Source organism: Hyaena hyaena, unplaced genomic scaffold, assembly GCF_003009895.1.
Source record: "Hyaena hyaena isolate Hyena2069 unplaced genomic scaffold, ASM300989v1 scaffold_485, whole genome shotgun sequence".
In the NCBI taxonomy this organism is placed as follows: Eukaryota; Metazoa; Chordata; class Mammalia; order Carnivora; family Hyaenidae; genus Hyaena; species Hyaena hyaena.
Window position 1 is genome coordinate 56,390 of NW_024081115.1, and position 23,681 is coordinate 80,070.

General features: G+C 39.5%; 1 protein-coding gene across 1 annotated transcript in view; it reads left to right on the forward strand.

Annotated features, from left to right (window-relative positions):
* The window catches only part of RYR2 (ryanodine receptor 2), a 468,566-nt gene that overhangs the window by 48,384 nt on the left and 396,501 nt on the right, over positions 1 to 23,681 (forward strand). The window contains exons 6-8 of the mRNA XM_039254352.1: positions 2,068 to 2,180; positions 9,334 to 9,433; positions 10,154 to 10,250. Of these exons, the coding sequence (XP_039110283.1) occupies positions 2,068 to 2,180; positions 9,334 to 9,433; positions 10,154 to 10,250 (310 nt within the window). The remainder of the gene's footprint in view (positions 1 to 2,067; positions 2,181 to 9,333; positions 9,434 to 10,153; positions 10,251 to 23,681) is intronic.

Here is a 23,681-nt window from a genome sequence, read left to right on the forward strand (position 1 = left end):
AAAATTTCCTGTTTTAATTTACTTCAGCAACAGTGACATGAAAAAGTTTTCAGTTCTCTCTCTCTCAAAAGGAGTAAAAGACATGCATAATTTAGAATTTGTTTTCATTCACTGATATGATTATACAATATCCAAAACAACAAAACAAAGCAGTCACTCTGCCTATCTCTGATCCCTTTATGCTGCACTGTGCTCCCCTAGCTTTTTATGTTCTCTGAATTGCGGGATTATTATATTTACCTCTTATTGTCTGCCTGCCTTGATCAGAAGTAAACTCACAAGGCAGATACCTTTTCGTTCCTTGTTTACTGTGTATCCCCAGCTACTAAAGGAAAGATTGACAGAGTGTGGATGCTTTATAAAACGTTTGAGTGAATGAATGAAAAACTCCCTGCAACTCTAAAAATGTGAATCGAGTGAATAAAGATAAAGAATCCTGCAAGATAACACTCAAGTAAGACTATAGTCCGTATAAGGAAAGCATCTTAGGGCACATTACATGCTGACTGTAACAGTGCTTAAGAAGTGATATTTAATGGTTAATTTACACATTTATGCAAAGTGAATTTTTATTTAGGGCCTACAGTATGCTGGCAGCAACTGGGGAAACCCCAGCGGATGGAAACACAAGGCCCCTGCTCTTATGGAACTTATTCTGGCCTTGGGGAATTGGTGAAGAAGAAAAAAATAAGTGTTCTAAAAAATAATAAAGCTGGTCAAAGGGATGGAATGAGTATTAGATAACAGATATCACTAAAACACTATTTGAAATTTTGATTGATTTTTTTAATGTTTTTTTATTTATTTTTAGGAGAGAGAGAGAGAGAGAGACAGCATGAGCAGGGGAGGGTCAGAGAGAGAGGGAGTCACAGACTGAAACAGGCTCCAGGCTCTGAACTGGCAGTCAGCACAGAGCCCGATGCGGGGCTCGAACCCACGAACCGTGAGATCATGACCCAAGCGAAAGTCGGACGCTTAACCGACTAAGCCACCCAGGCGCCCCAGGCTATTTGAAATTTTGAATAGAACTTATATTTTTAAAGGAACTATAAGCAGATTGAAGAATTGTTTGCTTAAGTTTATATCTTAGCTAATGGGACTGAAGAATGAGTTGATGATGCTCAGGAGGCTTATGCTTGACTTTTTCTAGAAGAAATTATTTGAGTTAATGTATACCCAGATATTTTTAAATGTATCCTTCTATAGTAGCATTCTTTTATATTTTACCCTTAGATTAGTAGAAACTACCACATGTTAAAATAAAAAGGGGCACCTGGGTGGCCCAGTTGGTTAAGCATCTGACTTCAGCTCAGGTCATAATCTGTTCCTCAGTTCCAGCCCCACATTAGACTCTGTGCTGACAGCTCAGAGCCTGGAACCTGTTTCAGATTCTGTGTCTCCCTCTCTTTGTTCCTCCTCCACTCTCTCTCAATCTCTCTCTCTCAAAAAGAAATAAATACTTTTAAAAATTTTAAAAATAAAATAAAAAAACAAAGCACAAGATAGTAACATTTCAGTGACAGTGCTTTGCATCTACTTTTAATTAGCGTCCTCTCAAAGTACAGAGTTTTTAAAATGCTGTAATGCAACTGTCACATTACAAACCTCACCGCCTTTTGAAAATCGTGTGCCAGAAAACTAGAGGTTATTACAGAGAGCAACAGACATATGATTATAGAAAGAATGCAGTAAGGTCAGCATGATTGGTAGATTTGCCCTAATGGTAGCATAAATAAATACCTTGTAAGCAATTCTTAGGTGGGGAGAGACACCAAATTTCCCAAAATGTCACAACCGGGTTCCGTGCAAAAAATCTGTGCATTTCACCATGTCTTTACCCTAAGCTCATTTGGCCCAAGTCTTTGGATTTCCATGGTCTATGAGGTGAACTTGGGTAAATTTCAAACTTCTGAAAGCTGTGTGAGAAGAACCGTTTTATTTAATTATCAGGAGACTGACTTGGAAGACTTCTTGTATTTCTGTCTTTCATTTTGGAGGTGCCAGCAAAGAAAATTGATTTTAAAGTAAGAGGCATCTCTTTGTTTCCCCTTTTCAATCATCCTGCAGGTGAGGCGTGTTGGTGGACTATCCATCCTGCCTCTAAGCAGAGGTCAGAAGGAGAAAAGGTGCGCGTTGGAGACGACCTCATCTTAGTTAGTGTGTCCTCTGAGAGGTACCTGGTAAGTGTGGCTGGTGGGGTCATGTGTTGGGTGGTGGGTCCATGAAGCTTTCTTCGTAAACCTAAGACTGCAAACTCCCTAATGAAATTGCTTAGAGATAAGGCTGCATCTCTCTTTGATGAGCTACAAATAATTCCCTAAGTAGTGGAATAATGTGACCCATAATGCAAGTGTGGCTTCCCAAGTTTATTTAGACAGGTTCCCTTGTGCCCTTAGTGTGTTCATGATACTGACAGCACCTGTTCTTAGGTTATTTTATTAATGGCATGTAAATGCCATCTAATCAGGAATTCAAAATTCTGCGGACCTTATATTGTGCCCACTGAAGGCTGTAGTAAGGGGGTAGTGATTACCTATTTTAACATTTACAAAAGCAAATTGGTATTATGAGAAACTAGTGCCATGTTGGCCAAGGAGAAATAGACCAAATAAAAGCCAGTTCCGGCCTCTCTTTGACAGGGCATTATTTCAGAGGGTGGGGTTGAGAAATGGGAGTGGGAAAAAAGTAATAATAATGTGTTACAGTTTGGGTTATGCATATACGGTATAGAGATGGTTAATTATTATTTCACACTCTTGCTGTGGTTGATTAGAAGGATCTGGAGAAAGTGTGATAAAAAGGGAGCTAAAGGATTTTGGAATAGTAGTGGCTGGAATGATCCGTATACTGCACCTGAATAACTAAAAATGAGCTCTGTGTGTATATATATTTGTTTATTAGCGTAGGGCTGGTAAGTATGAACCTGGGCCAATCATGTAACTTCTTAAAACCCTTGCTTTCCTCATCTGCAATATGGTGATAATAAAGAACATAGCTCACAGGGGTGTTAAGAGGATTAAATGCTTTGATCTAAGCCAGAGAGTTGCTTAGTGAGTTACTATCAGTATTTACTTGGGAGATTTGTACTTGTGGAGAATGGTTAAGGAAACTGCACATATTTAACCAGAAGAGGATGTCAGGAAGGTAGGAGTAAAAGAAGTCATACAGCTGATTTTAAATAAAGGTCAACCATGGAAAGCCAGGCTCACATTCTGAGAAGTCGCTGATGTCTTTAAAAGTAAATAATTTGAGAACTTTGGTTGAAAACACATTCATTAAAACAAACAGACAAACAAACAAAACTACTTAGAATAAACCTTTCCAGTCTTTGATTTTTATAACTTTCTAGTCATTAGTGCCTTTGATCTATTTTTCCTCCACTAATGGAGCTGGTTAACCTGAGATTAAACTGTCAAATTGGGCATTTGGTACTCTAATAAAGCTTATAACTGCTGGGGTGCTAATGGGTTAACATTGACTTTAAGGGACTGATTTTCACCCTGTCCTCTGCAGCGATGCCCCATGGACAGAAGAGGGCGCTGTGTTGGGCACCAGGCAGCCCAGGCTCCGCCCTCCTCTACTTTATAATGTTGGATCTCTGCACATGATTTCTAAGGAATAAAGGGTCTTTTTTCTAGAAATGGTTGTAAACCGCTCACTCAAATATGGTTTTTTTTCACCTTGCTGTTTCATATTCTCATGTGGAATGATATCTTAATCCTCTTTTCAGGATATCCAAGAGGAAAAACAAAATCCCTGTGTCCCTATTGGAACTATTTACTTTTTTCTTTTAAAGAAGGCTTTGGCAAAGCAGCTTAAATATAAGATAAATAAACAATTTAAAATAGGGGAAACATGGCCAAGTAGGTAGTGCTGACTGTGAATCTATTTCAAACTGAACAAAATAAAGCAAAGCATATACAACAACTTTTATTGGTTTAGGAAGACATAAAATCACCCTGGTACACACAGAAGTCTTCAATCCATGGACTGGATTACTTGCATTGGAAACATTGATTTTTTGGACTAATTTTTTCTTAATTAGGTCACCTATAGAAACATACAGATTTTTTATAGATATGTGAAAACATTGCCATTGTCTGAAAGTAATTAGGCAAAACAGAACCCCACATCTAAAGAATGGTTGGCAAATGCTTAAATAAGGTGTTCTAGGGTTCACAAGCATATCCCCACCTCTCCCCTACCCATCTCTGAATTTCTGATAAGAAAAACAGAGTGTTTTGATTGCATAAGAAGTTGCTGAATTGCCTCAAGTTGCATAAGAATACCGATAACTAAAAAGGACAGGGATCATAAATCTTTTCAAGCTAATTATTTTGTAGCAACCATTTTTATTTACTTTGAGCCTTTTTTACCCTCTCTGTGGCTCCGATGATGGAATCATAGAATACTCCTTTTGCAAAGAGTGTCTATTCTGTGACCTTCATTTTTTCTCAGAAGGAGAAAATGAAGCCAGAAGGGTGATATGTCTTGTTTACTTGTGTCCCCTGTCACTGTATGGTAATGTTTCCAGAAGATTTGCTCACCAGGGTCCAAGTGCCTTACACTTAAGAGAGAAACATATGTGTTGAAGGAATGCATCCCATAAGGGTTGAATTCAGATGTTCTTAAAAATTTGGGAGCCGTAGACCCTTTTGGTAAGCCAGTAAATCTTATTGTCCACCTGTCATCATAATCTTTTAAAATGCGTGAAATATATACGTAGGATTACAAGGAAAACTAGAATTTCTCTATGTGGAGTTCTGGTTGAGAACTCCCATAGGGGTGCATGGGTGGCTCAGTCGGGTAAGTGTCCAACTTTGGCTCAGGTCATGATCTCATGGTTCATAGGTTTGAGCCCCGTGTCCAGCTCTGTGCTGACAGCTCAGAGCCTGGAGCCTGCTTCAGATTCTGTGTCTCCCTCACTCTCTGCCCCTCCCCTACTCATGCTTTGTGCCTCCCTCTCTCTCTCTCTCAAAAATAAACATTAAAAAAATAATTAGAAAAAGAACTTCCATAAGGTTGTTTATAATATCCTCTCTACTTCTGAGATTTTGTGCTTCTATCATAAAATGTCCTGTTACTCAAAACACCGTTTTGGGGCCAGCAGCCTCAGTTGCCCGCCCCCCTCCCCCTTCCTGAGTTCAAATATGCTTGTTTAGACAAGGTCCTCAGCTGACTGCTGTGTGTATTTGATCTTGAGATCTTGAGAGTCACTAACAGAAAGGTCAAGGTGACATGAAGGAGCAGATGGGCCCCCCAAGCCTCTGCACTTTGGCTGGTGGATTGATGCTACTGTAGCATATAAATTCTAGAATAGTTACATATTTCATCCTAAGGCCAACTTTGCTTTCAACCTCTGACAACATCTGTTTTGCTTTAAGGATAACTCATCTTAGTTTCAGTAATTGGAACTGTTACAGCTTTCTGAATATTTCATACGACAGGACTGACATGATGTGCTGCTTTAGATTTCCCTTAGCTGTTTAAGCAGCAAAATTAATTAGAAACATCCAGAATTGTTAGGCTCAGAGAATATTTTCTTGAGAAGAGTAGGCATTATTGGGTAAGTTTATATGCTGCAATACGATCTTAAGGACATTTTTTTGGACCTTCTTCAGCAGACTGAAATTTTCATATTTTTATGGTCCTCTCATATGTATTGTTTAACTTTAGGTTTAGATAGGATTTGAAAATTGCATTCTTAATCCTCCTCTCCTCCCCGGTTATTTTTCACTGCAGCAGCTCCTTATTATTATTATCTTTTAATGCTTATTTTATTTTTGAGGCAGGGGGGCAGGCGGTGTGAGTGGGGAAAGGGCAGAAGGAGAGGGAGACACAGAATCAGAAGCAGGCTCCAGGCTCTGAGCTGTCAGCACAGCCCATGCAGGACTCGAAATCATAAACTGTGAGATCATGACTTGTGGCCAAATTGGATGCTTAACCAACTGAGTCACTCAGGCGCCCCCAGCAGCTCCTTATTGTCTGAAACATAAGGTCCTTCAGTGTACTGGTACCTGTCTTATCTGCTGACCCATCTCTCACTGTATTACTAAATATATGCTCTAAGCCCCAAAGATGGAACTCTCTGCTATGTCCTGTGTTTCCAGATCTCTGCCCCTTTGGGTACCCCCTTCACTGTGTCATATCATTCCCCTTCTCAGGGCCTCTTAGAGGCCCAAGCAGATCCAGACCACTTCCCATTATGATTTTTCTGGCATATTAAAAATTAAAACCTCCAAACTGGCTTATGAAATGTAAATTGTTTTATAAAACTTTTTGGCATGTTTTAAATATTTACTTTAGCACATTAACCTTACTAATGTACATACCCAAATCCGATGGTTAATGTCTGTACAAACTTAAGTGGGGACAGCATCTCTAAATACAGAACTGTGAGGCCCAGACCAAGCAGTCCAATGGGCCAGTCAAGCCCCTTATGCTATGTGAAATCCCTTCTCTGTTATGCAAGTGCTGCCTGTCCTCAAGGCTCAGTACAGCGAACTCTGTTGTGGTTAGGCTGGCCAAGGTGTTCTCTCATCTCACTTCCTATAGCACTTCGATTACAATTCATCTAACACTTAAACATATATTTATTTTACCTTAAATTATCACCCTAAAATATGCATGTATTTTACCTTTCCTTCCATATTACAAGTGTGTTCAGGGTACAGCATGTAATCTATTAATATTTAACACAGTGCTTGATACAGAGCATATTCAGTGAAACATGATGAATTGACAAACGATGATAATTTATCATCATATGGTATGAGCTTTCACTTCAATTCACAAGTAAAGATATAAGCATTGGTGTTTTGAATCATCTTCTTATTGTTTGGTAAAATCCATATGGAGGGGAGTGTGTGTGTGTGTGCTGTTACTTTGGCTCAGGTCATTGAAATAGGAATATTTATGAAATAACTTCAGATTTTTTTTAGTTTATTATGCTACTTTGATTTTTTTACATTTATTTTTTTTCATTTTTATTTAGTTACTTTTTTTAATGTTTTATTTATTTCTGAGAGAGAGAGAGAGAGAGAGAGCGTGAACAGGGGAGGGTCAGAGAGAGAGGGAGATAGAGAATCTGAAACAGGCTCCGGGCTCTGAACTAGCTGTCAGCACAGAGCCCGACCTGGGGCTTGATCCCACGAACTGTGAGATCATGACCTAAGCCAAAGTGGGATGCTTAATGGACTGAGCCTCCCATGTGCCCCTAAATTTTTTTTTTAAATATTCACTTATTTCTGAGAGAGAAAGAGAGATACAGAGATAAGCGGGGAGGGGCAGAGGGAGAGGGAGACACAGAATCCAAAGCAGGCACGGGGCTCGAACTTACAAACTGAGAGATCGTGACCTGAGCTGAAGTTGGACACTTAATGGACTGAGCCCTGATGCTACTTTGATTTTAAAGGTTTGGGTGGCTTCTTCACATTACTGCTTAGTGAACAATTCTGCTCGATGCAAGGTATAGAGTTGTGAGTCTGTGTCTAACAGCTTATGAGAAGGGGAAAGAAAACTACATAGTACAGTTACATCACTCTGACTGCTCTGAAGGAAAACTTGTTTTCCTTAGTTGTGGAAGCAGAGCACATACCTTTTATTTGTAAATAGTTAAAGGAGTTTCATATTGGGGAAGAAATTCAGTAACAGAATCTCCGCTGGGATTTGGTGTTGCAAGGACAGGCTGAGGTGACTAGGTTGTAAAAAAGGAGAGAGGAAACCAAGATGAGGAGCTTCTTGATCAGATCAGAGCAAGTTATTGTTAAATCTCATGCAATGACAGGTAAACTTTTAATCCTGTTGATTGTAAAGATTATTGATAAGATGACTACCTAAGTGTCAGAGGTCAAAAATGTCTTCTGTTTTGTTCCCAAGAGAAAGATAGTGACCTACCTGTTTTTGTTGGTAACTTGAGAGTACGTTTATGTAAGACACCTTTAGGGTATTCAATGCCCTGTGGAGGACAGGAATGCCCTGTGACTTCTTTGTTAAATGAAGAGGGTCAGATTTCTGGGGGAAATCTGGTACAAGGGCACATGGACCCCAATGTTCATAGCAGCACTCTCAACAATAGCCAAAACATGGAAAGAGACTAAGTGTCCATCAACTGATGAATGGATCAAGAAGATGTGGTTTATCTATACCATGGAATACTACATGGCAATGAGAAAGAATGAAATCTGGCCATGTGTAGCAACATGGATGGACCTTGAGGGTGTTATGCTGAGCGAAATAAGTCAGGTAGAGAAGGACAAATACCATATGTTTGCATGTATAGGAGGATTAGGAGAAACCTAACGGAGGGCCATGGGGGAGAAGAAGGGGAAAAATAGTTGGGGAGAGGGAGGGAGGCAAACCATGAGAGACTCTTGAATGCCGAGAACAAACTGAGGGCAGATGGGATGGGGGGAGCGGGAGGGGGATGATGGGCATGGAGGAGGGCACTTGTGGGGATGAGCACTGGGTGTTATATGGAAACCAACTTGACAATAAACCATTAAAAAAAAAAAAAAGACCTTAAAAGCTTAGGCTGTCATCAGCACTGGAAAAGTGTTGCAAAAACATTACAGGAATATTGGTGATATTTACCCAAAATGACTCTAAGGACGTAGTTGTATTTTGTATATCTGAAATTCTTAGGGGCTGCCAAGTAGTGGTCAGTAAAATGAGCAAGGCATTTGGCTGTACTCATAATTTTGTTTTTCTTTACTAATCATTTGTTAACTCATATATTATGGCTCTTCAATGGGAAATAAGATATTTTAGTACATTTTTATTTTTAAGAAGGAAAATCTGAAATTTATAGTATCTGAATTTTGGAGGAAATGGAGTATGCTGATTAGCTTCCTAATAGGAAATATTGCCACCTACTGGCTGTTGTATAAAATTGCAGATAAAAGTTCCCAAAGGACTCTGTAAAAGTCTGGTAGAGTTTACCTATTTCACTGTCGCAAAACTGTCACAGTGTGATATGTAGAAAACTTAATTATAATTTTAATGGCAAGCGACCCCTATCTGTACAGTTTTGTCCATCAATAACCTCAGAGCAAAATGGTCGTTTTAACACACAAATTTAGTAGTTTTGTGTGTTTGTGATTAGTGTTGTTTCAGTTAGTCACTCTTAGAATGAAGCTCAAAAATACCTAAAGTCAAATAGGAGCTCTAACTTTTTTCTTCCTACTAGTCTCTTAATGCCTGAGTGACAGGATCGAAATAGACGTTCAGTGGACATTCCCAAATCGGCAATGTTAAGTTCGAGCTGCCAGAAGCACTTACGTAGTAAGACTTGCAAACAGCCTGAAGAGATGCCCTCTTTTGCCTCTTCCACAGCATTTGTCTTATGGCAATGGCAGCCTACACGTGGATGCCGCTTTCCAGCAAACTCTCTGGAGCGTGGCCCCAATCAGCTCAGGAAGTGAAGCCGCCCAAGGTAAAAAAAGAAAAAAAACTCCAGTTTAATTAGAGGGCTTGTCCTTGATGCACGTTTGAAAATCATCTTTGGAATTGTGATAATGAGCGGATTGTTAATTAGGGCATTTTGTGTCGAAACATTCTGGAATGCAGATATGTGACATTTAAGAATCTGGTTTCAATTGCTCTTGAAAAGTGAAGTTTGTGTAAAGATTGATTTTTTTTTTTTTTTAATGCTGCCAGCTTTTGCTTATTTGTGTGTGCCCTGTGTGCTAGCTTCCTGCATGTTATTTTGTCCAGTGTTTTGGCCTCGGAGTATTGTTCAGTGAGGCTAATATGGAGGCTTCTCGTCTTCTAGGGTTGGGGGACTTAGAGCCAGATCACAACAGTGTTTAGGCATCAGGACTTCCTAGTTCATATCTGCATTTGTTCTCATCATCCTCATTTATATAGGTTCAGACCTGAGCCTCTCCATGTTTGTATGTGAAATGGAAGATTTTGTGGGCTTGAGGTCCTGTTTTCTAGCGGGAACACCACTGACTGTGGGGCATGGGAACCCTGAGCTCAGAGGCAGCAGGCAGGTGGCCCCATTCATCTCTGTGAGTTTGGTCCAGTACTTAAGCCCCACTAAAATTCTGTTTCTCTCTCCATGCAAATAGAAGATTGGACCAGATGATCTGCCCAGCTACCAGCATCTGACCATGACAGTTCAAATGTGTCTAAATTTCAATCCTTATAGGGTATCTAATTGGTGGTGACGTCCTCAGGTTGCTGCACGGACACATGGATGAATGCCTCACTGTCCCTTCAGGAGAACATGGGGAAGAGCAGCGGAGGTTGGTACCAAGCCTGGTGCATTTAAGTCTTCCCTTGATACAATTTTTATTTATTATTATTATTATTATTATTATTATCATCATTAACATTTATTTCTGAGAGTCAGAGTGAGACAGAGCATGAGCGGGGCAGGGGTGGGGGTGGACACAGAATCCAAAGCAGGCTCCAGGCTCTGTGCTGACAGAGCACAGAGGGGCTCAAACCCACAGACTATGAAATCATGACCTGAGCTGAAGTTGGACACTCAGCCGATAGAGCTTAAACAGTTTTTAAATTAAGACCATTAGCTTAATAGAAAATGGGCCACTAACACTCTTCTGTCCACTGAAGGGATCAATGTGTTGGTCTCTATAGAGGTTTTTCTCTTATGTTTTATTTTTTTATTACTTTTGATAGAATTGCTGAAAATTTTGGTATAAATAAAACATGGTCAGAGGTATTGACTGAGTGGTAGGAGTGAACACATTAAACTACTTAAAATTTCATTACATATTCCTTAGTTTTGATTTCTTTCTGGCATGTTTAGTCTCAAATTCAGTTTTAAAGTCAGAGTTCTAAAATTGCACAAAAGTTTAGGACCTTTTTCTATTACCTCCCACTTACTGACATACATAATAAAATTGACCACTCTCCCTAATATTTTATATGATTATAACACCTCTCTCATGTTAATATTTGTTGGTATTTGTCCAAGACTGAAGTCCTCTGAATCACTGGGGACTTAAGTGCATCAATAATCCAAAACCATATAATATTTAGGATGATTGAATGCCCTGCTTTGCTTTATGAATTATTGGATCCATAGTGAGTTGAACACACAAATACAGGATTACTGTGAGAGAAGGCATTGTCTGGATGGTTTATTACATGTTTTGAAGTCTTTGAGTGGAGATTTTTATCATAGTAAGAACCTATATAGTTGAGGCAACTGTTATTTAATAATGCTTAATTTTGTAACTTAGATATAGAGAACATTTAGAAAGTTAATAATTACTTTTTTTAAGTTTATTTGTTTAGAGAAAGAGGGAGAGAGAGAGAGCACACAAGTTGGGGAGGGGCAGAGAGAAAGAGAATCCTAAGCAGGCTTCACAAAGTCAGTGCAGAGCCCTATGTGAGGCTCGATCCCACCATCCGTGAGATGATGACCTGAGCCGAAATCAAGAGTCGTATACTCAACCAACTGAGCCACTCAGGTGCCCAGAAAGTTAATACTCCTTTAACTCACCATTTAACCTTGGGAGAAATCACTTTGAGACTTCGGTGTTACTTGTACTTCTTTCACCAGGAAGACCTGGCTTGTGGTGAAGAATGACATGCACAGCCTGGAAATTTTCCTAAGAAAAATGCTGCTTGTAGTAGGTTGGGAAGAAGATGTTGCTGGTGCTGATAGGGTTTGTATACAAGACAAGAGGGAATTCAGAAGGCAGTTGGCTTGAAGAATTAAATCCAAACAGAAGGAAAAACAGAAGGCTCAAAGAGATGACAGTATGTTGTGGGAATAGCTGTTCTTCCAGAATGACCAGGGGCAAGAAGGAATCAGAGATGGAGACTAGACAAGAGAGAGCAGTGTGGTCAGCTTTTGGTGCCATTGCAATGGGGTCTCTTTTACTCTGAGGTAGTTAGGAGGGAGTGTGGGATGAGGATGAAGTGGTCAGGTCTTGTGTAAAAGAATAGTAGGTCTTACAGGCAGGGGAAGTTGGGTCACCAATGAAGAAAGTTCAAATCAGGGAAACCAGGAGAAGGCTGTTGTAGGCACCCATGCAAGAGGAAGGGAGAAACTTGACTTGGAGAGTGGCCATCAGAATGGAGAACTCTGCCTGAAACAGAGACATTGTAGGGCATATAGACAGGTTTAGGGGTGAACTAGTGTGGAGCGTGAGGGAATGGATCTGATCCAGGGTATCCTGATGTTTCTGATTTGAGTAAAGAGAGATGGTGCTAAGGACTATTGGAAGACATTCATTTTTCATACTAAGGATTGAGTTTAAGTTTGGATACTGGTAAATAGAGAGGGTCCATTCCACGGGAAGTTGGAAGTTTTGAGTCTTTTACTTAGACGGAGCTTGGCTTGGATGTAAATTCCAGGTTCCCAGGGGATATTTGAAGGAGTGAGGGTCCTACATAGGGAGGGCAGAGCTAGAATTAGGGGGATATGTTTATCAATTTGGGGCATTCCTTTAAAAAGGCTGCAAAGCCTTGGAATAGACTAACCAGAGAGGAGGCCCAGGTTGGTATCCCAGAGCACACTGACATTTGGGATGTGGACAGGCAAAGAAGAGTCCCCATGATGGTCAGATAGAGAACCAGGGAGGTTAGTCATGGAAGCCAAGGGAGGATTGGGGGGCAGATGTGTTAAATGCGGTGATATGTTTGTATAGCCTTAGGAGCAAAAAGAGGTCCTGTCACAGTCTTTGGGAAATTTATTCTCTGATTTGTTAAAGGAAACACGTAGAGTCAGTGATTCTTCTTAGAGCCCTTCTGTTGTTTTTATGGACATTTGAGAGAGATTTGTAGTTAAGGCTCTGGAGCTACACAGACCTGGGTTTGGACCCCAGCTCTGCCACTTCCTGGTTGGGTGACTTGTGTGGGTGACCTAATTTCTTTAAAAATTGCTTTTCTCCACTGTGGAATGCAGCTTCAGTATGGGCTGCTGCTTGGCAGGATTGTTGGGAAGATTCCGTAGGAAAATGCGTGGAAAATAGTTGATGCGTAGTAAGAGATCAGCAGATTTTGTTGTTGCTGTTGTTATTATTTATATGGAAGAGCAGCACTTAGTCAAATATGGAAGAATCTGAAGGACCCTGGGCATGTGGATGAAAGCTTAATAGAGCATAAGGTTTGGAGAAGGCAAGGCTAAACTATATCAAGGGAAATCCTGTATTTATTTTAATCTTTATTTATTTTTGAGACAGAGAGAGACAGAGCATGAGCAGGGGACGGACAGAGAGGGAGGGAGACACAGAATATAAAACAGGCTCTGAGCTGTCAGCACAGAGCCTGATGCGGGGCGTGAACCCAAGAACTGTGAGATCATGACCTGAGCCACCCAGGCGCCCTCTCTATTGTTTGAATTGAATGGATTAGCTGTGGGGTGAGGAAAGGCTCCTGATTGTTCATAAGGTTCAGAAGCCAGGAATGGATGGGCATAGTTTTCATTTTAATAGTTGAATATTTTCATTCTCCAATGAGAGTATTCGGTGTCAGACCTCAGAGTTCCTCTCTAAGCTCACTGGTAATGAGTACAGTTCCCAGTTCTCCTGGACATTCAAGAACCTGTATGTTAAATAGGTGGTCTTTTTTTTCAAGTTTATTTATTTATTTGAGAGAGACTGAGACAGTGCAAGTGGGGAAGGGGCAGAGAGAGGGAGACAGAATCCTAAGCAGGCTCTACCAGTGTAGAGCCAGATACAGGGCCCAAACTCCTGAAACCGTGAGATCATGACCTGAGCTGAAACCAAAGAGTCAGATGCTTAACCGACTAAGCCACCCAGCCACCGCTAAATAGGTGTTTTCTTGAACGTGGCATTCATAGGGTGGATTTTCTACGGATTCTATAGGTAACTGGTTATTACTGCAGAGAAAACTTAGCAGGCATTTCAAAGATATTTTATTATTGTTGTGGATCTACTTTCCCATTGCATGTATGTTGACCTTTCTCATATCATCCTTGAGTTAATGTTAATTTCTGTGTCAGATTACTCTCAATATGTATTCATTTCAGCACATCACAACTTTCTAGGGAGTGATGTCAGTAAGAATGCATCCGTTTTTTGCCTTGTGCACAACATGTTTACATGGGTGAAATTAGATTTAAATAGAAGTCAGATCATGGCTTGAGGGAGAAAATAGTCAGAAATAGGCAGCAGCAAGCTAAGGGGTGCTGCTTAAGGAAGGAAAGTTAGACATGTGTTGATTACATAGTGAGATCGGGCATATGTTTGCATGTCACGATAAAAATGATTTCTTAAATTTTACATTCACACAGCACTCTGTTATTTCAAGTCTTGTTAATATCATTGTGTAGACATTTCTTTATTTCCTTTTGGTCTGACCTAAAGTCCTTTCAGTGCCTTCGGTGACTTGGGAAGCAAAGGACAACTGAGTCTGGAGGCTGTAGTTCTTTAATTGATACGAATCTGGACTGGGAGGGAGACGCATCATGATAACCGAAGAATATGTATCTTGATTCATTAAAAAAAAAAAAAAAAAGTAAAAATAATTTGTTTTTTGGACAGTCACTTGAAAGCTGGAGGAATTCCAGGGAAATAGGTGAAAAAATTCTTTTACCTCACAGCTCTTTGCTGCACTTGTGACCTGCTTACACTCAGTAATTGTGTCCTGTTGTGAAAATCAAAGAACTAAAGTCAAACCAGATTTGTTATAAGAAGTAGTGGGAATAAGGAGATGGCCAGAAGTGACATTTACTTTTGAATAATTTAGGAACATCTTGGTCATCAGTGCTTTGTTCCTGAGTGGATGTGTCATCCTGCCCGTGCCCTGTTCCGTTGACGGTTGTTGAATAGACACAACTCTAATTGGAACAGTTTGGTGATGGGTTCTGTAATTCTAGAGGCCAGTGGAGTTACTTTAATTTCCTCTTCACATTTAGAGTTGGATGTGTGAGTAATTACCTAGGCATTCTCATGAGGGTACTAATAAAAACTCTTAAAATGAAAAGCATACAGTGGCCCGTTCAGTTAAGGGAATTGAATGGGGGAATGAGGCCCTACTCAAGCTAAGCCAAATTCATAGTTTTCTTCACTCTTCTTGCTCATTTTCTGTTTATGGATTAAATTCTGACATTGCTCATGAAATGCAGCATCACAGTAGTTTTATTTTAAATTTATTTTAAAAAGATTTTTTAATGTTTATTTTTTTTAAGAGAAAGTGTGTGAGAGAGTGGGGGAAGGGCAAGGAGAGAGGGAGACACAGAATCTGAAGCAGGCTCCAGGCTCTGAGCTGTCAGCACAGAGCCCGACGTGGGGCTCAAACTCACGAGCTGTGAGATCATGACCTGAGTCAAAGTAGGATGCTTAACCAACTGAGCTACCCAGGTGCCCCTTAGATTTCTTGAGATGTTTCCAGGAAAACCCTGTGGCTCTAAAATTACAGGTATGCAAGTTGTCTAAATAACAGTAAAAATATAATCTATAGAAGTTGTAAGCATTCGGGTAAAAGGGAGATATACTTTGAGTATTAGCTTTAAATTGAAAGCTTTTAGTTCTTACCAAAACTCTTTAAATAGTTGGAATATATTAAGGAGAAACAGGGATTTGTCAGATGCAACATAGTGTTTTAATTATTAACTTAAAAATAAGCTTTCATTCTGGAAGCTTGAAATTTGTTTTCATTTATAGCATGACATATTTTGCATGGAGAGTATTTTCTGCCCTAGGTTCTGTCTCTGGATTGTATCCTATTACTTTAGTCCATTTTTATGTGAAGTATAATAAAATATCAGCAAAAGTATTTCCTTTATGTGCGCATACGCTTATGTATTAAACATGCACTATCTGAATTAAGTATGCCGTACTTTTAAGTTAGTGAATTTTAGAATTTTCTTTAAAAGAGAAAGAGAGAGGGGCGCCTGGGTGGCTCAGTTGGTTAAGCGTCCAACTTCGGCTCAGGTCATGATCTCACAGTTCGTGGGTTCAAGCCCCGCTTCTGGCTCTGTGCTGCCAGCTCGGAGCCTGGAGCCTTTTTCAGATTCTGTGTCTCCCTCTCTCTCTCACCCTCCCCTGCTCACGCTGTCTCTCTCTCTCTCAGAAATAAATAAAACAATTAAAAATTTTTAAAAAAATAAAAGGGAGAGAGATACCATGAGCAGGGGAGGGACAGAGAGAGAGAGAGAGAGAGTCCTGAGCAGGCTCTGCGCTGTCAATGCAGAGCCTGATGCGGGCTCTAACTCATAAACTATGAGATCATGACCTGTGCTGAAATCAGGAGTCAGACACTTAACTGAGTGAGCCACCCAGGTGCCAATGAAGTTAGTGAATTTTGAAGTGGTCAAATTGGGGGTCTATTATTAGGAATTATTATTTGGGATCTCTGACTTGGATACTGGTATTAGAGGAACGTTTTTTGAAAAGCATCATTCGTATGTTAAAACCAGTTATGCTACATAGTTCATGGGTAATTTTATTCATTCAGTAACAATTTGTGGACTGACTCTCATGTTCTGGGTGCTGGGATTATAGTATATAAAAAGATGGAATGTCTCTTTTCTCAAGGAGTTTACATTCTAGTGAGGACATGAGCCAACAAAAACATAAATGCACTTATTTATAAATGCAATCACATATACATGCACCCACAGATAACATACAAGGTGATGATAAGGGCTTTGGAGAAAAGTGAAGGAGACAAAGGAGTGGAGAGGGTTTGTGTTTGTGTATGTGTTTGAGGGAGGGAGAGAAGGGAGAAGAGTGGGAGAGAGAGGGAGAGAGTGAGGGAGAGCTTGATCTGCAGAGAGAGGTAGTTCTGTTTCTGTTTTATCAGGCATTACTATTGTGTATACTTGCTCTGTCTTGCTCCTTTCCAGTGCAGGACAATTAAGTTATTGTTTCTGACAGTATCTGGAAATAAATGCTCCATTCACTTTCCAGAATGTGACTCAGCAGGCAAAAGCTATGCCATATGTTTGCATGACAATATTTTTTTTTGCCTCCTTGCCCCTTTTATGACATTTTGGTGATTTAATGAGCTTTAGTTGTAAATAGTTGATAAGATGTGAGATGGGTTTGATACCACGAATTAAGTGTTTCTCAGCCTGGTTTGGAAAGAGACGCATGGTTTATGTCTATGTACACAATCAGATGACTAACACCCTTGCCGGGTTTGTATGCCCCCAGTCACCACCTCGGAGGAAGCTTATAAAGTGCCTTCCGTGCTCCTAAATGTTCAAGGAGATAAAGTTATCCTGTGAAGGCTTCTCTTGCACCTGTTCTCCTCATGACCCGTATGTACCTTTGCAGCCTGGCTCAGGGAGCCTGATGGCTTTGCTAAGCAGTTTTGATGAAAGAGGAAGTACATATTGGAGAGTTACTTTCTCTTCTGTTTCTATGCTGCTTCTCCCTTGAGAGAGGTTCACTCTTTTCCCCAAACTTCAACTCCCGGCTCATTGCAGACAGCATAGGGCCTTATTTCAACCCACAACCCTCATTTAGCAGCCTGACTCAGTCCATAACCCCCATGCTCAAGGAATGACGGAGCTAGAATGCACTGTTTTAAAAGATACAGGTCTTGAAGGCAAAAGATTAAAAATGTTCGCAGGAATTGGAGCCATTGGATTTCAGTAACAACAACAACGATAATTGAAGTGTACACTTAAAATGTTTTTAAATGTTTATTTTTGATAGAACACAAGGAGGGGAGGAGAAGGGAGAGAGGAAGACACAGAATCTGAAACAGGCCTCAGGCTCCAAGCTGTCAGCCCAGAGCCCGATGCAGGGCTTGAACCCACAGATCATGAGATCAGGACTTGAGATGAAGTCGATGCTTAACTGACTGAGCCACCCAGGCACCCTTTGAAATATTCTGTACACTTAAAGTTGAGTGAATTAAAAAAGAGACAATAGAGTTAAAAAAAAAAAAAAAGGTCAACATTAAAATAGTCTCAGGGGTACCTGGGTGGCGCAGTGGGTTCAGCATTCAGCTTTGGCTCAGGTCATGAGTCCGAGCCCCATGTCAGATTCCTGTTTCAGATTCTGGAATCTGCTTCAGATTCTTTGTCTCCCTCTCTCTGTCCCTCCCCTGCTCACACTTTCTCAAAAATAAACAAACATTTAAAAAAAATCCTCAAATTATTTTCTTAATGAAATTCAAGGCTGTTTTTCACTTGTTCCTGTTTTGTTTCTTCACTTAATATGGATGTAAGCAATATCTTTCAGGAAAGAAAGGAAAGAGAGATAAAGAATGGAAAGAAAGACAGAACAAAGAAAAGAAAAAAAAAGAAAGAAAAGCTTCTTCTCCTTTTTAACTTCCAGATACTTTGTGGTTATATTTTGGATGGAGTAAAAAGTAAGAGCAGCAACATATTTTTGCTGTTTTCCTGCTCTAATCCTATTTACATGATTCTTTGCAGTATCAATATTGTTTTTAACTCACGGCATTTCATGCACATTTATTCAGATGTATCCTCTCAAAGCATCCCTGTTTTCCCTTGGACAGCAACTTGAATAGACATATCATCACACACTCAGCCCCAAGTAAATACATAATGTTACATTCAACACTGGGTAGACGTACTTCTTGATGTCGCTGTTGCCATGTAGACACTCCTGACAGTTTGCTTTAGCACCTGCCAGGAGCTCAGCTGCTCAGCCAAACACCCTCATAGGCATAGAGAAGACTAAGGCAAAAGCACAAATTCTACTGTGAAGAATGTGTAAACCCAAAACACTTATGATTTTACTCTGAAATCACCTTTTAATCCTGGGCCCACTTTTTAATCACTTTAACTTGATTCCCTGAATGCTTATTGAGGGACTGGTATGTTGGTGGCAGTTGGTGTGTACTGCCCATAATGAATGGGAGCCAGCGTGTGTCTTTAAAGAATTCACGGTCAGGGACATCTGGGTGGCTCAGTTGGTTGAGCATCCAACTTCGGCTCAGGTCATGATCTCACAGTTCATGGGTTTGAGCCCCACGTCGGGCTCTGTGCTTACAGCTCGGAGCCTGGAACCTGCTTCAGATTCTGTCTTTCTGTCTGTCTCTCTCTCTCTCTCAATCTCTCTCTCTGTTTCTCTTTGCCCCTCCCCCGCTCACAGTTTATCTCTCTCAAAAATAAATAAACATTAAAAAACAAACAAAAAAAAAGAATTCATGGTCTGGTGAGAGCTCAATACTACATTCAGGAAGAAGTTAGGGTTAATCTGGGAAAGGCCAGTCACAGTCTTTTTCAAAATTAGATCATAGAAAGCCTCTCTTACCATTCTACCCTATGAGGAAGGTTAGCAATCTGCCTCAAAGAAGGAAGGAATCTTGCTCCATCTCTGATTTTGAAACAATAAGTTTGTTAGCCTGTACAAGTTAGGTGAACATTCTTCTTTTTCCACTGACTGGTTTGAATCTGCTATTGAGCATCAACTGTCAGTAGAAATTAGTGACAGTAAGTTTTCTGTGAACCTTATTATTTTTCAGAGGATTCGTAGATGAAGCCTCAATATCTAGGGTCTGATAATACCTTAATTCAGCGGAACTTAATTTGGTTGAGGTCTTTAACTGCCCCATACAAATAATGGCACTTGTCACATACTGCCACTTATTATTGACATTGGTGATCAGTCTCTTCTCTTGTTCAGGTCTTTTCTTCACTTTTTAGCTGGGGTGGCATTGTGCATTCTTGTGCACCTTTTATATGGTGACACGTAAATGGGAATCCACATGCAGATGCTTATTCTTTTGCATTTGTGAAAGAAAGAAAGGGAGAAAAAACAAGTCATGCAGTTTAGACTGTTTAAGGAGAGCAGTGGGCCACCTGCATTGACCCCCGCTCTGGCAACTCATCAGGTTGGAGATCCCCTACTTGTATTATTTTGGTGACTCTTGAAACACTTTTACCTGCTTGTACCTTGGGGGAGGGGAACAAAAGCTGTCTTACTAAATCAGCTAACCAGCCTGAGTGAGCAGAACACTGTTTCGGGACCTGGGAGTCCCACAGCCTTGGCTCACAGTCTTCTCTATTGGAAGCACCTTGACTTCAGATTGGTCCACGGAGGGAATCCTCATTCTTATAACAGGAATCTGAGCCTTGAAAACCACGATTTTCAAAACAGAATTGGGTGGTTGTGGGTATCTTTGACAATCTGATGCACATTACAGATTCTTCCTAGAAAATTCACACACTTGCCAACATGGAAAAATTTTGTCTGTGGGGTGATTTCTGTGATGTTAATTTGTATTTTGATGTTCTCTTACTCCCCATTTAAGTGCTCAGTGGTGCCTGTGTTTTTTCCCCAAAGGGGAGGTTTGTGACTTCCCAGAAAGCTTAAGCTTTGTACAAGGCACTTCCCTTTCTGACCTGTATTCCCTAAAGACTAAGTTCAAGGAAGTTGTTGTGCTTTAGTGTCTTAGAAGGGAGAGAGAGAGAGATTGTTTCTGATAGAAAAAGAAGATAAGAAGGGATTTTTCAACTTAAAAGACATTCATATGAAGCAAATGGGTGCCCATGGGCAAAAGAAAAAAATAGCCTTGACCCAAAACTCATACTTGATAAAAAAAAAAAAAAAAGAGCTCCAAATGGATTATGGACAGATGGACAGAAATGTAAAACATAAAACCATAAAACTTTCAGAAAAAAAATAGGAAAAAATTTTTAAGAGCATAGAGTTTTAAAATGACATTGAAACCATATCTTCATAAAACAAAAACATTGGTAAACTGGACCTCATCAAAATGAGAAACTTGTGTTCTATAAGTGTCCATGTAAAGAAGATGAAAAGACATGTTCTAGAGGGGCAGAAAATATTGGCAGGTCATATGTCCAATGAAGGAGTAGGATCTAACAATATATAAAAAACTCTCAAAGCTCAGCAGTTAAAAAAAAAAAAGCGTAGTTAAAAAAGGGGCAAAATATGAGAACTGCTATTTCGTCAAGAGGACGTACAAATTGTAAGTAAGCTTGTGAAAAAATGTGCCGCATCATTAGTCATTCCCGTAAATGAAGACGGCAAGGAGCAATCAATACACACTAAACAGATTGACCAAAACCAACAAAAATGTTAATAGCCAAATGCTGGTGAGGATGCAGAAAAACTGAATTGCAAAGTGGTACAGATACTCGGGAAAGCATTTTGACACATGCTTTAAAAACTAAACGTACGCTGTGATGTGACCTAGCAGTTTCACTGCTGGGTGTTTATCCCAAAGAAATGAAAACTGTATTTATATATATATAAATTCATATAATATACATTATTATGTATTCACATAATAATCAGAAATATTTAGTGTAAAGTAGCTTTTTTGTAACAGCCAAAACCTGGAATCAGCAAGATGTCCTTCGACTTGTGAATGATTGAACCATCTGTGGTAAAACCATATCGAATATTACTCAGCAATTAAAAGCAGTGCCCTGTTGATATAGCATCTTGGATGAATCTTCAGGCAATTATGCTGAGTGAAAAATGTCAATCCAAGTGTCTTAACATACTATATGATTCCATTTTGGTAACATTTTTGAATGATAAAAGCTTAGGAATGGAAGAGAGTGGTTGTCCAGAGTTAGGGAAGCAGGAGCAGGGAGAGAGGAGGTGCATGTAGTTATAAAGGGAATATGAGGAATCTTTGTGGTATAGGACCTTCCCACTAATGAGGGAGGATTCAGGAACTGACACAAATGACAACATGGTGTAGAATTTAATAAAAGCAGAACTGGGTAGATACAATAAGATCAGGGGATTGTATCAAAGCTCATTTTCTTTTTTGGGAAATTTTTAATGTTTACTTTTGAGAGAGAGACCGAGAGAGACAGAGCATGAGTGGGGGAGGGGAGGCACAGAATTCAAAGCAGGCTCCAGGCTCCAAGCTGTCAGCACAGAGCCCTGTGCAGAGCTCAGCCTCACAAATGTTGAGATCATGACTTGAGCTGAAGTCCGATGCTTAACCAACCCAGGTGCTCCTCAAAGCCAAAATCTTGATGAAAGACTTCTGTATTTTTAAAAATATGACTGTTAGGGTAAACTAGACAACATATTCAAAAACAAAATGTTCAGAAATACTTTTCTGTTTTATTTCTTAAAATTGTGTGTGAATCTATATTTATCTGAAAGTTTTTTCACCCATCCCTTCACCCACATCTCCTCTGGCGACCACTGATTTGTTCTCTGTATTTAAGAGTCTTGTTTGTTTGTCTGTTTTTTCTTTGTTCATTTGTTTTGTTTCTTAAGTCCACATGAGTGAAATCATATGGTATTTGTCTTTCTCTGACTGACTTATTTCTCTTAGCATAAAACACTCTAGCTCCATCCACAGTGTTAGAAATGGCAAGATTTCATTCTTTTTTAAGGTTGAGTAATATTCCATATTTGTGTGTGTGTGTGTGTGTGTGTGTGTGTGTGTACACCACATCTATTCATTCATCTGTGGATGGACACTTCGGTTGCTTCAATGTCTTGGCTATCATAAATAATTCTACAATAAACATAGAGGTATATATATCATTTCAAATGATATTTTGAGGATTTTTTTTGTAAATACCAAGTAGTAGAATTACTGAAGCATATGATAATTTTATTTTTAACTTCTTGAGGCGCCTTCATACTGTTTTCTACAGTTACTGAACCAGTTTGCATTTCCACCAATATTGCACAAGGGTTCCTTTTACTCCACATCCTTGCCAACACTTGTCATTTCTTGTCTTTTTTGGTTCTAGCCATTCTGACAGGTGTAAGGTGATATGTTATTGTGGTTTTGATTTGCATTCCCATGGTGATGAGTGATGTTGAGCATCTTTTCATGTGTCTCTTGGCCATTTGTATATCATCTTTGGAAAAATGTCTTTTCAGTTCCTCAGCCTGGTTTTTAATTGGATTGAGGTTTTTTTGGTGGGTTTTTGGTTTTTTTTTGGTGTTCTTCATATATTTTAGATACTAACCCCTTATCAGAGATATCATTTGCAAATATCTTTTCTGGTAGATTGGCTTTATCATTTTGTTGATGATTCCTTTCACTGTGTTAAAAGGTTTTTATTTTGATATAGTCCCAATAGTTTAATTTTGCTTTGGCTTCCCTTACCTCAGGTGACATATCTAGAAAAGTGTTTCTGTGGTTGATGTCAAAGAAATTACTGCCTTGTTTTCTTCTAGGATTTTTATGGTTTCATGTCTTAAATTTATGTCTTTATTCCATTTTGAGTTTACTTTTGTGCATGGTGTAAGAAAGTGGTCTAGTTTCAATCTTCTGCATGTTGCTGTCCCATTTTCCCAGCAGCCTTTGTTAGAGAGACTGTCTTTTTCCCGTTAGCTATTCTTTCCTGCTTTGTCACAGATTAATTGCCCATATAATTGCAGGTTCGTTTCTAGATTTTTATTGTTTCATTCATTGATGAGTTTGTTTTTGTGCCGGTACCATACTGTTTTGATTACTACCGCGTTGGAATGTAATTTGAAATCGGAGATTGCGATACTTCCAGCTTTGTTCTTTTCAAGATTGCTTTGGCTATGCAGGGTCTTTTATGGTTCCATACAAATTTTAGGATAGTTTGTTCTCATTCTATGTTGGTGTTTTGATAGTGGTTACATTGGGTCTGTAGATTTCTTTGGGTACTGTGGACATTTTAACAATATTTGTTCTCCTAGTCCATGAGCATGAGTATGGAAAATCTTTCCATTTGTCTATGTCATCTTTAATTGCCATCATCAGTGTTTTATTGTTTTCAGAGTATAAATCTTTCACCCCTTTGGTATTTTAGTATTTTTGGTATAATTTTT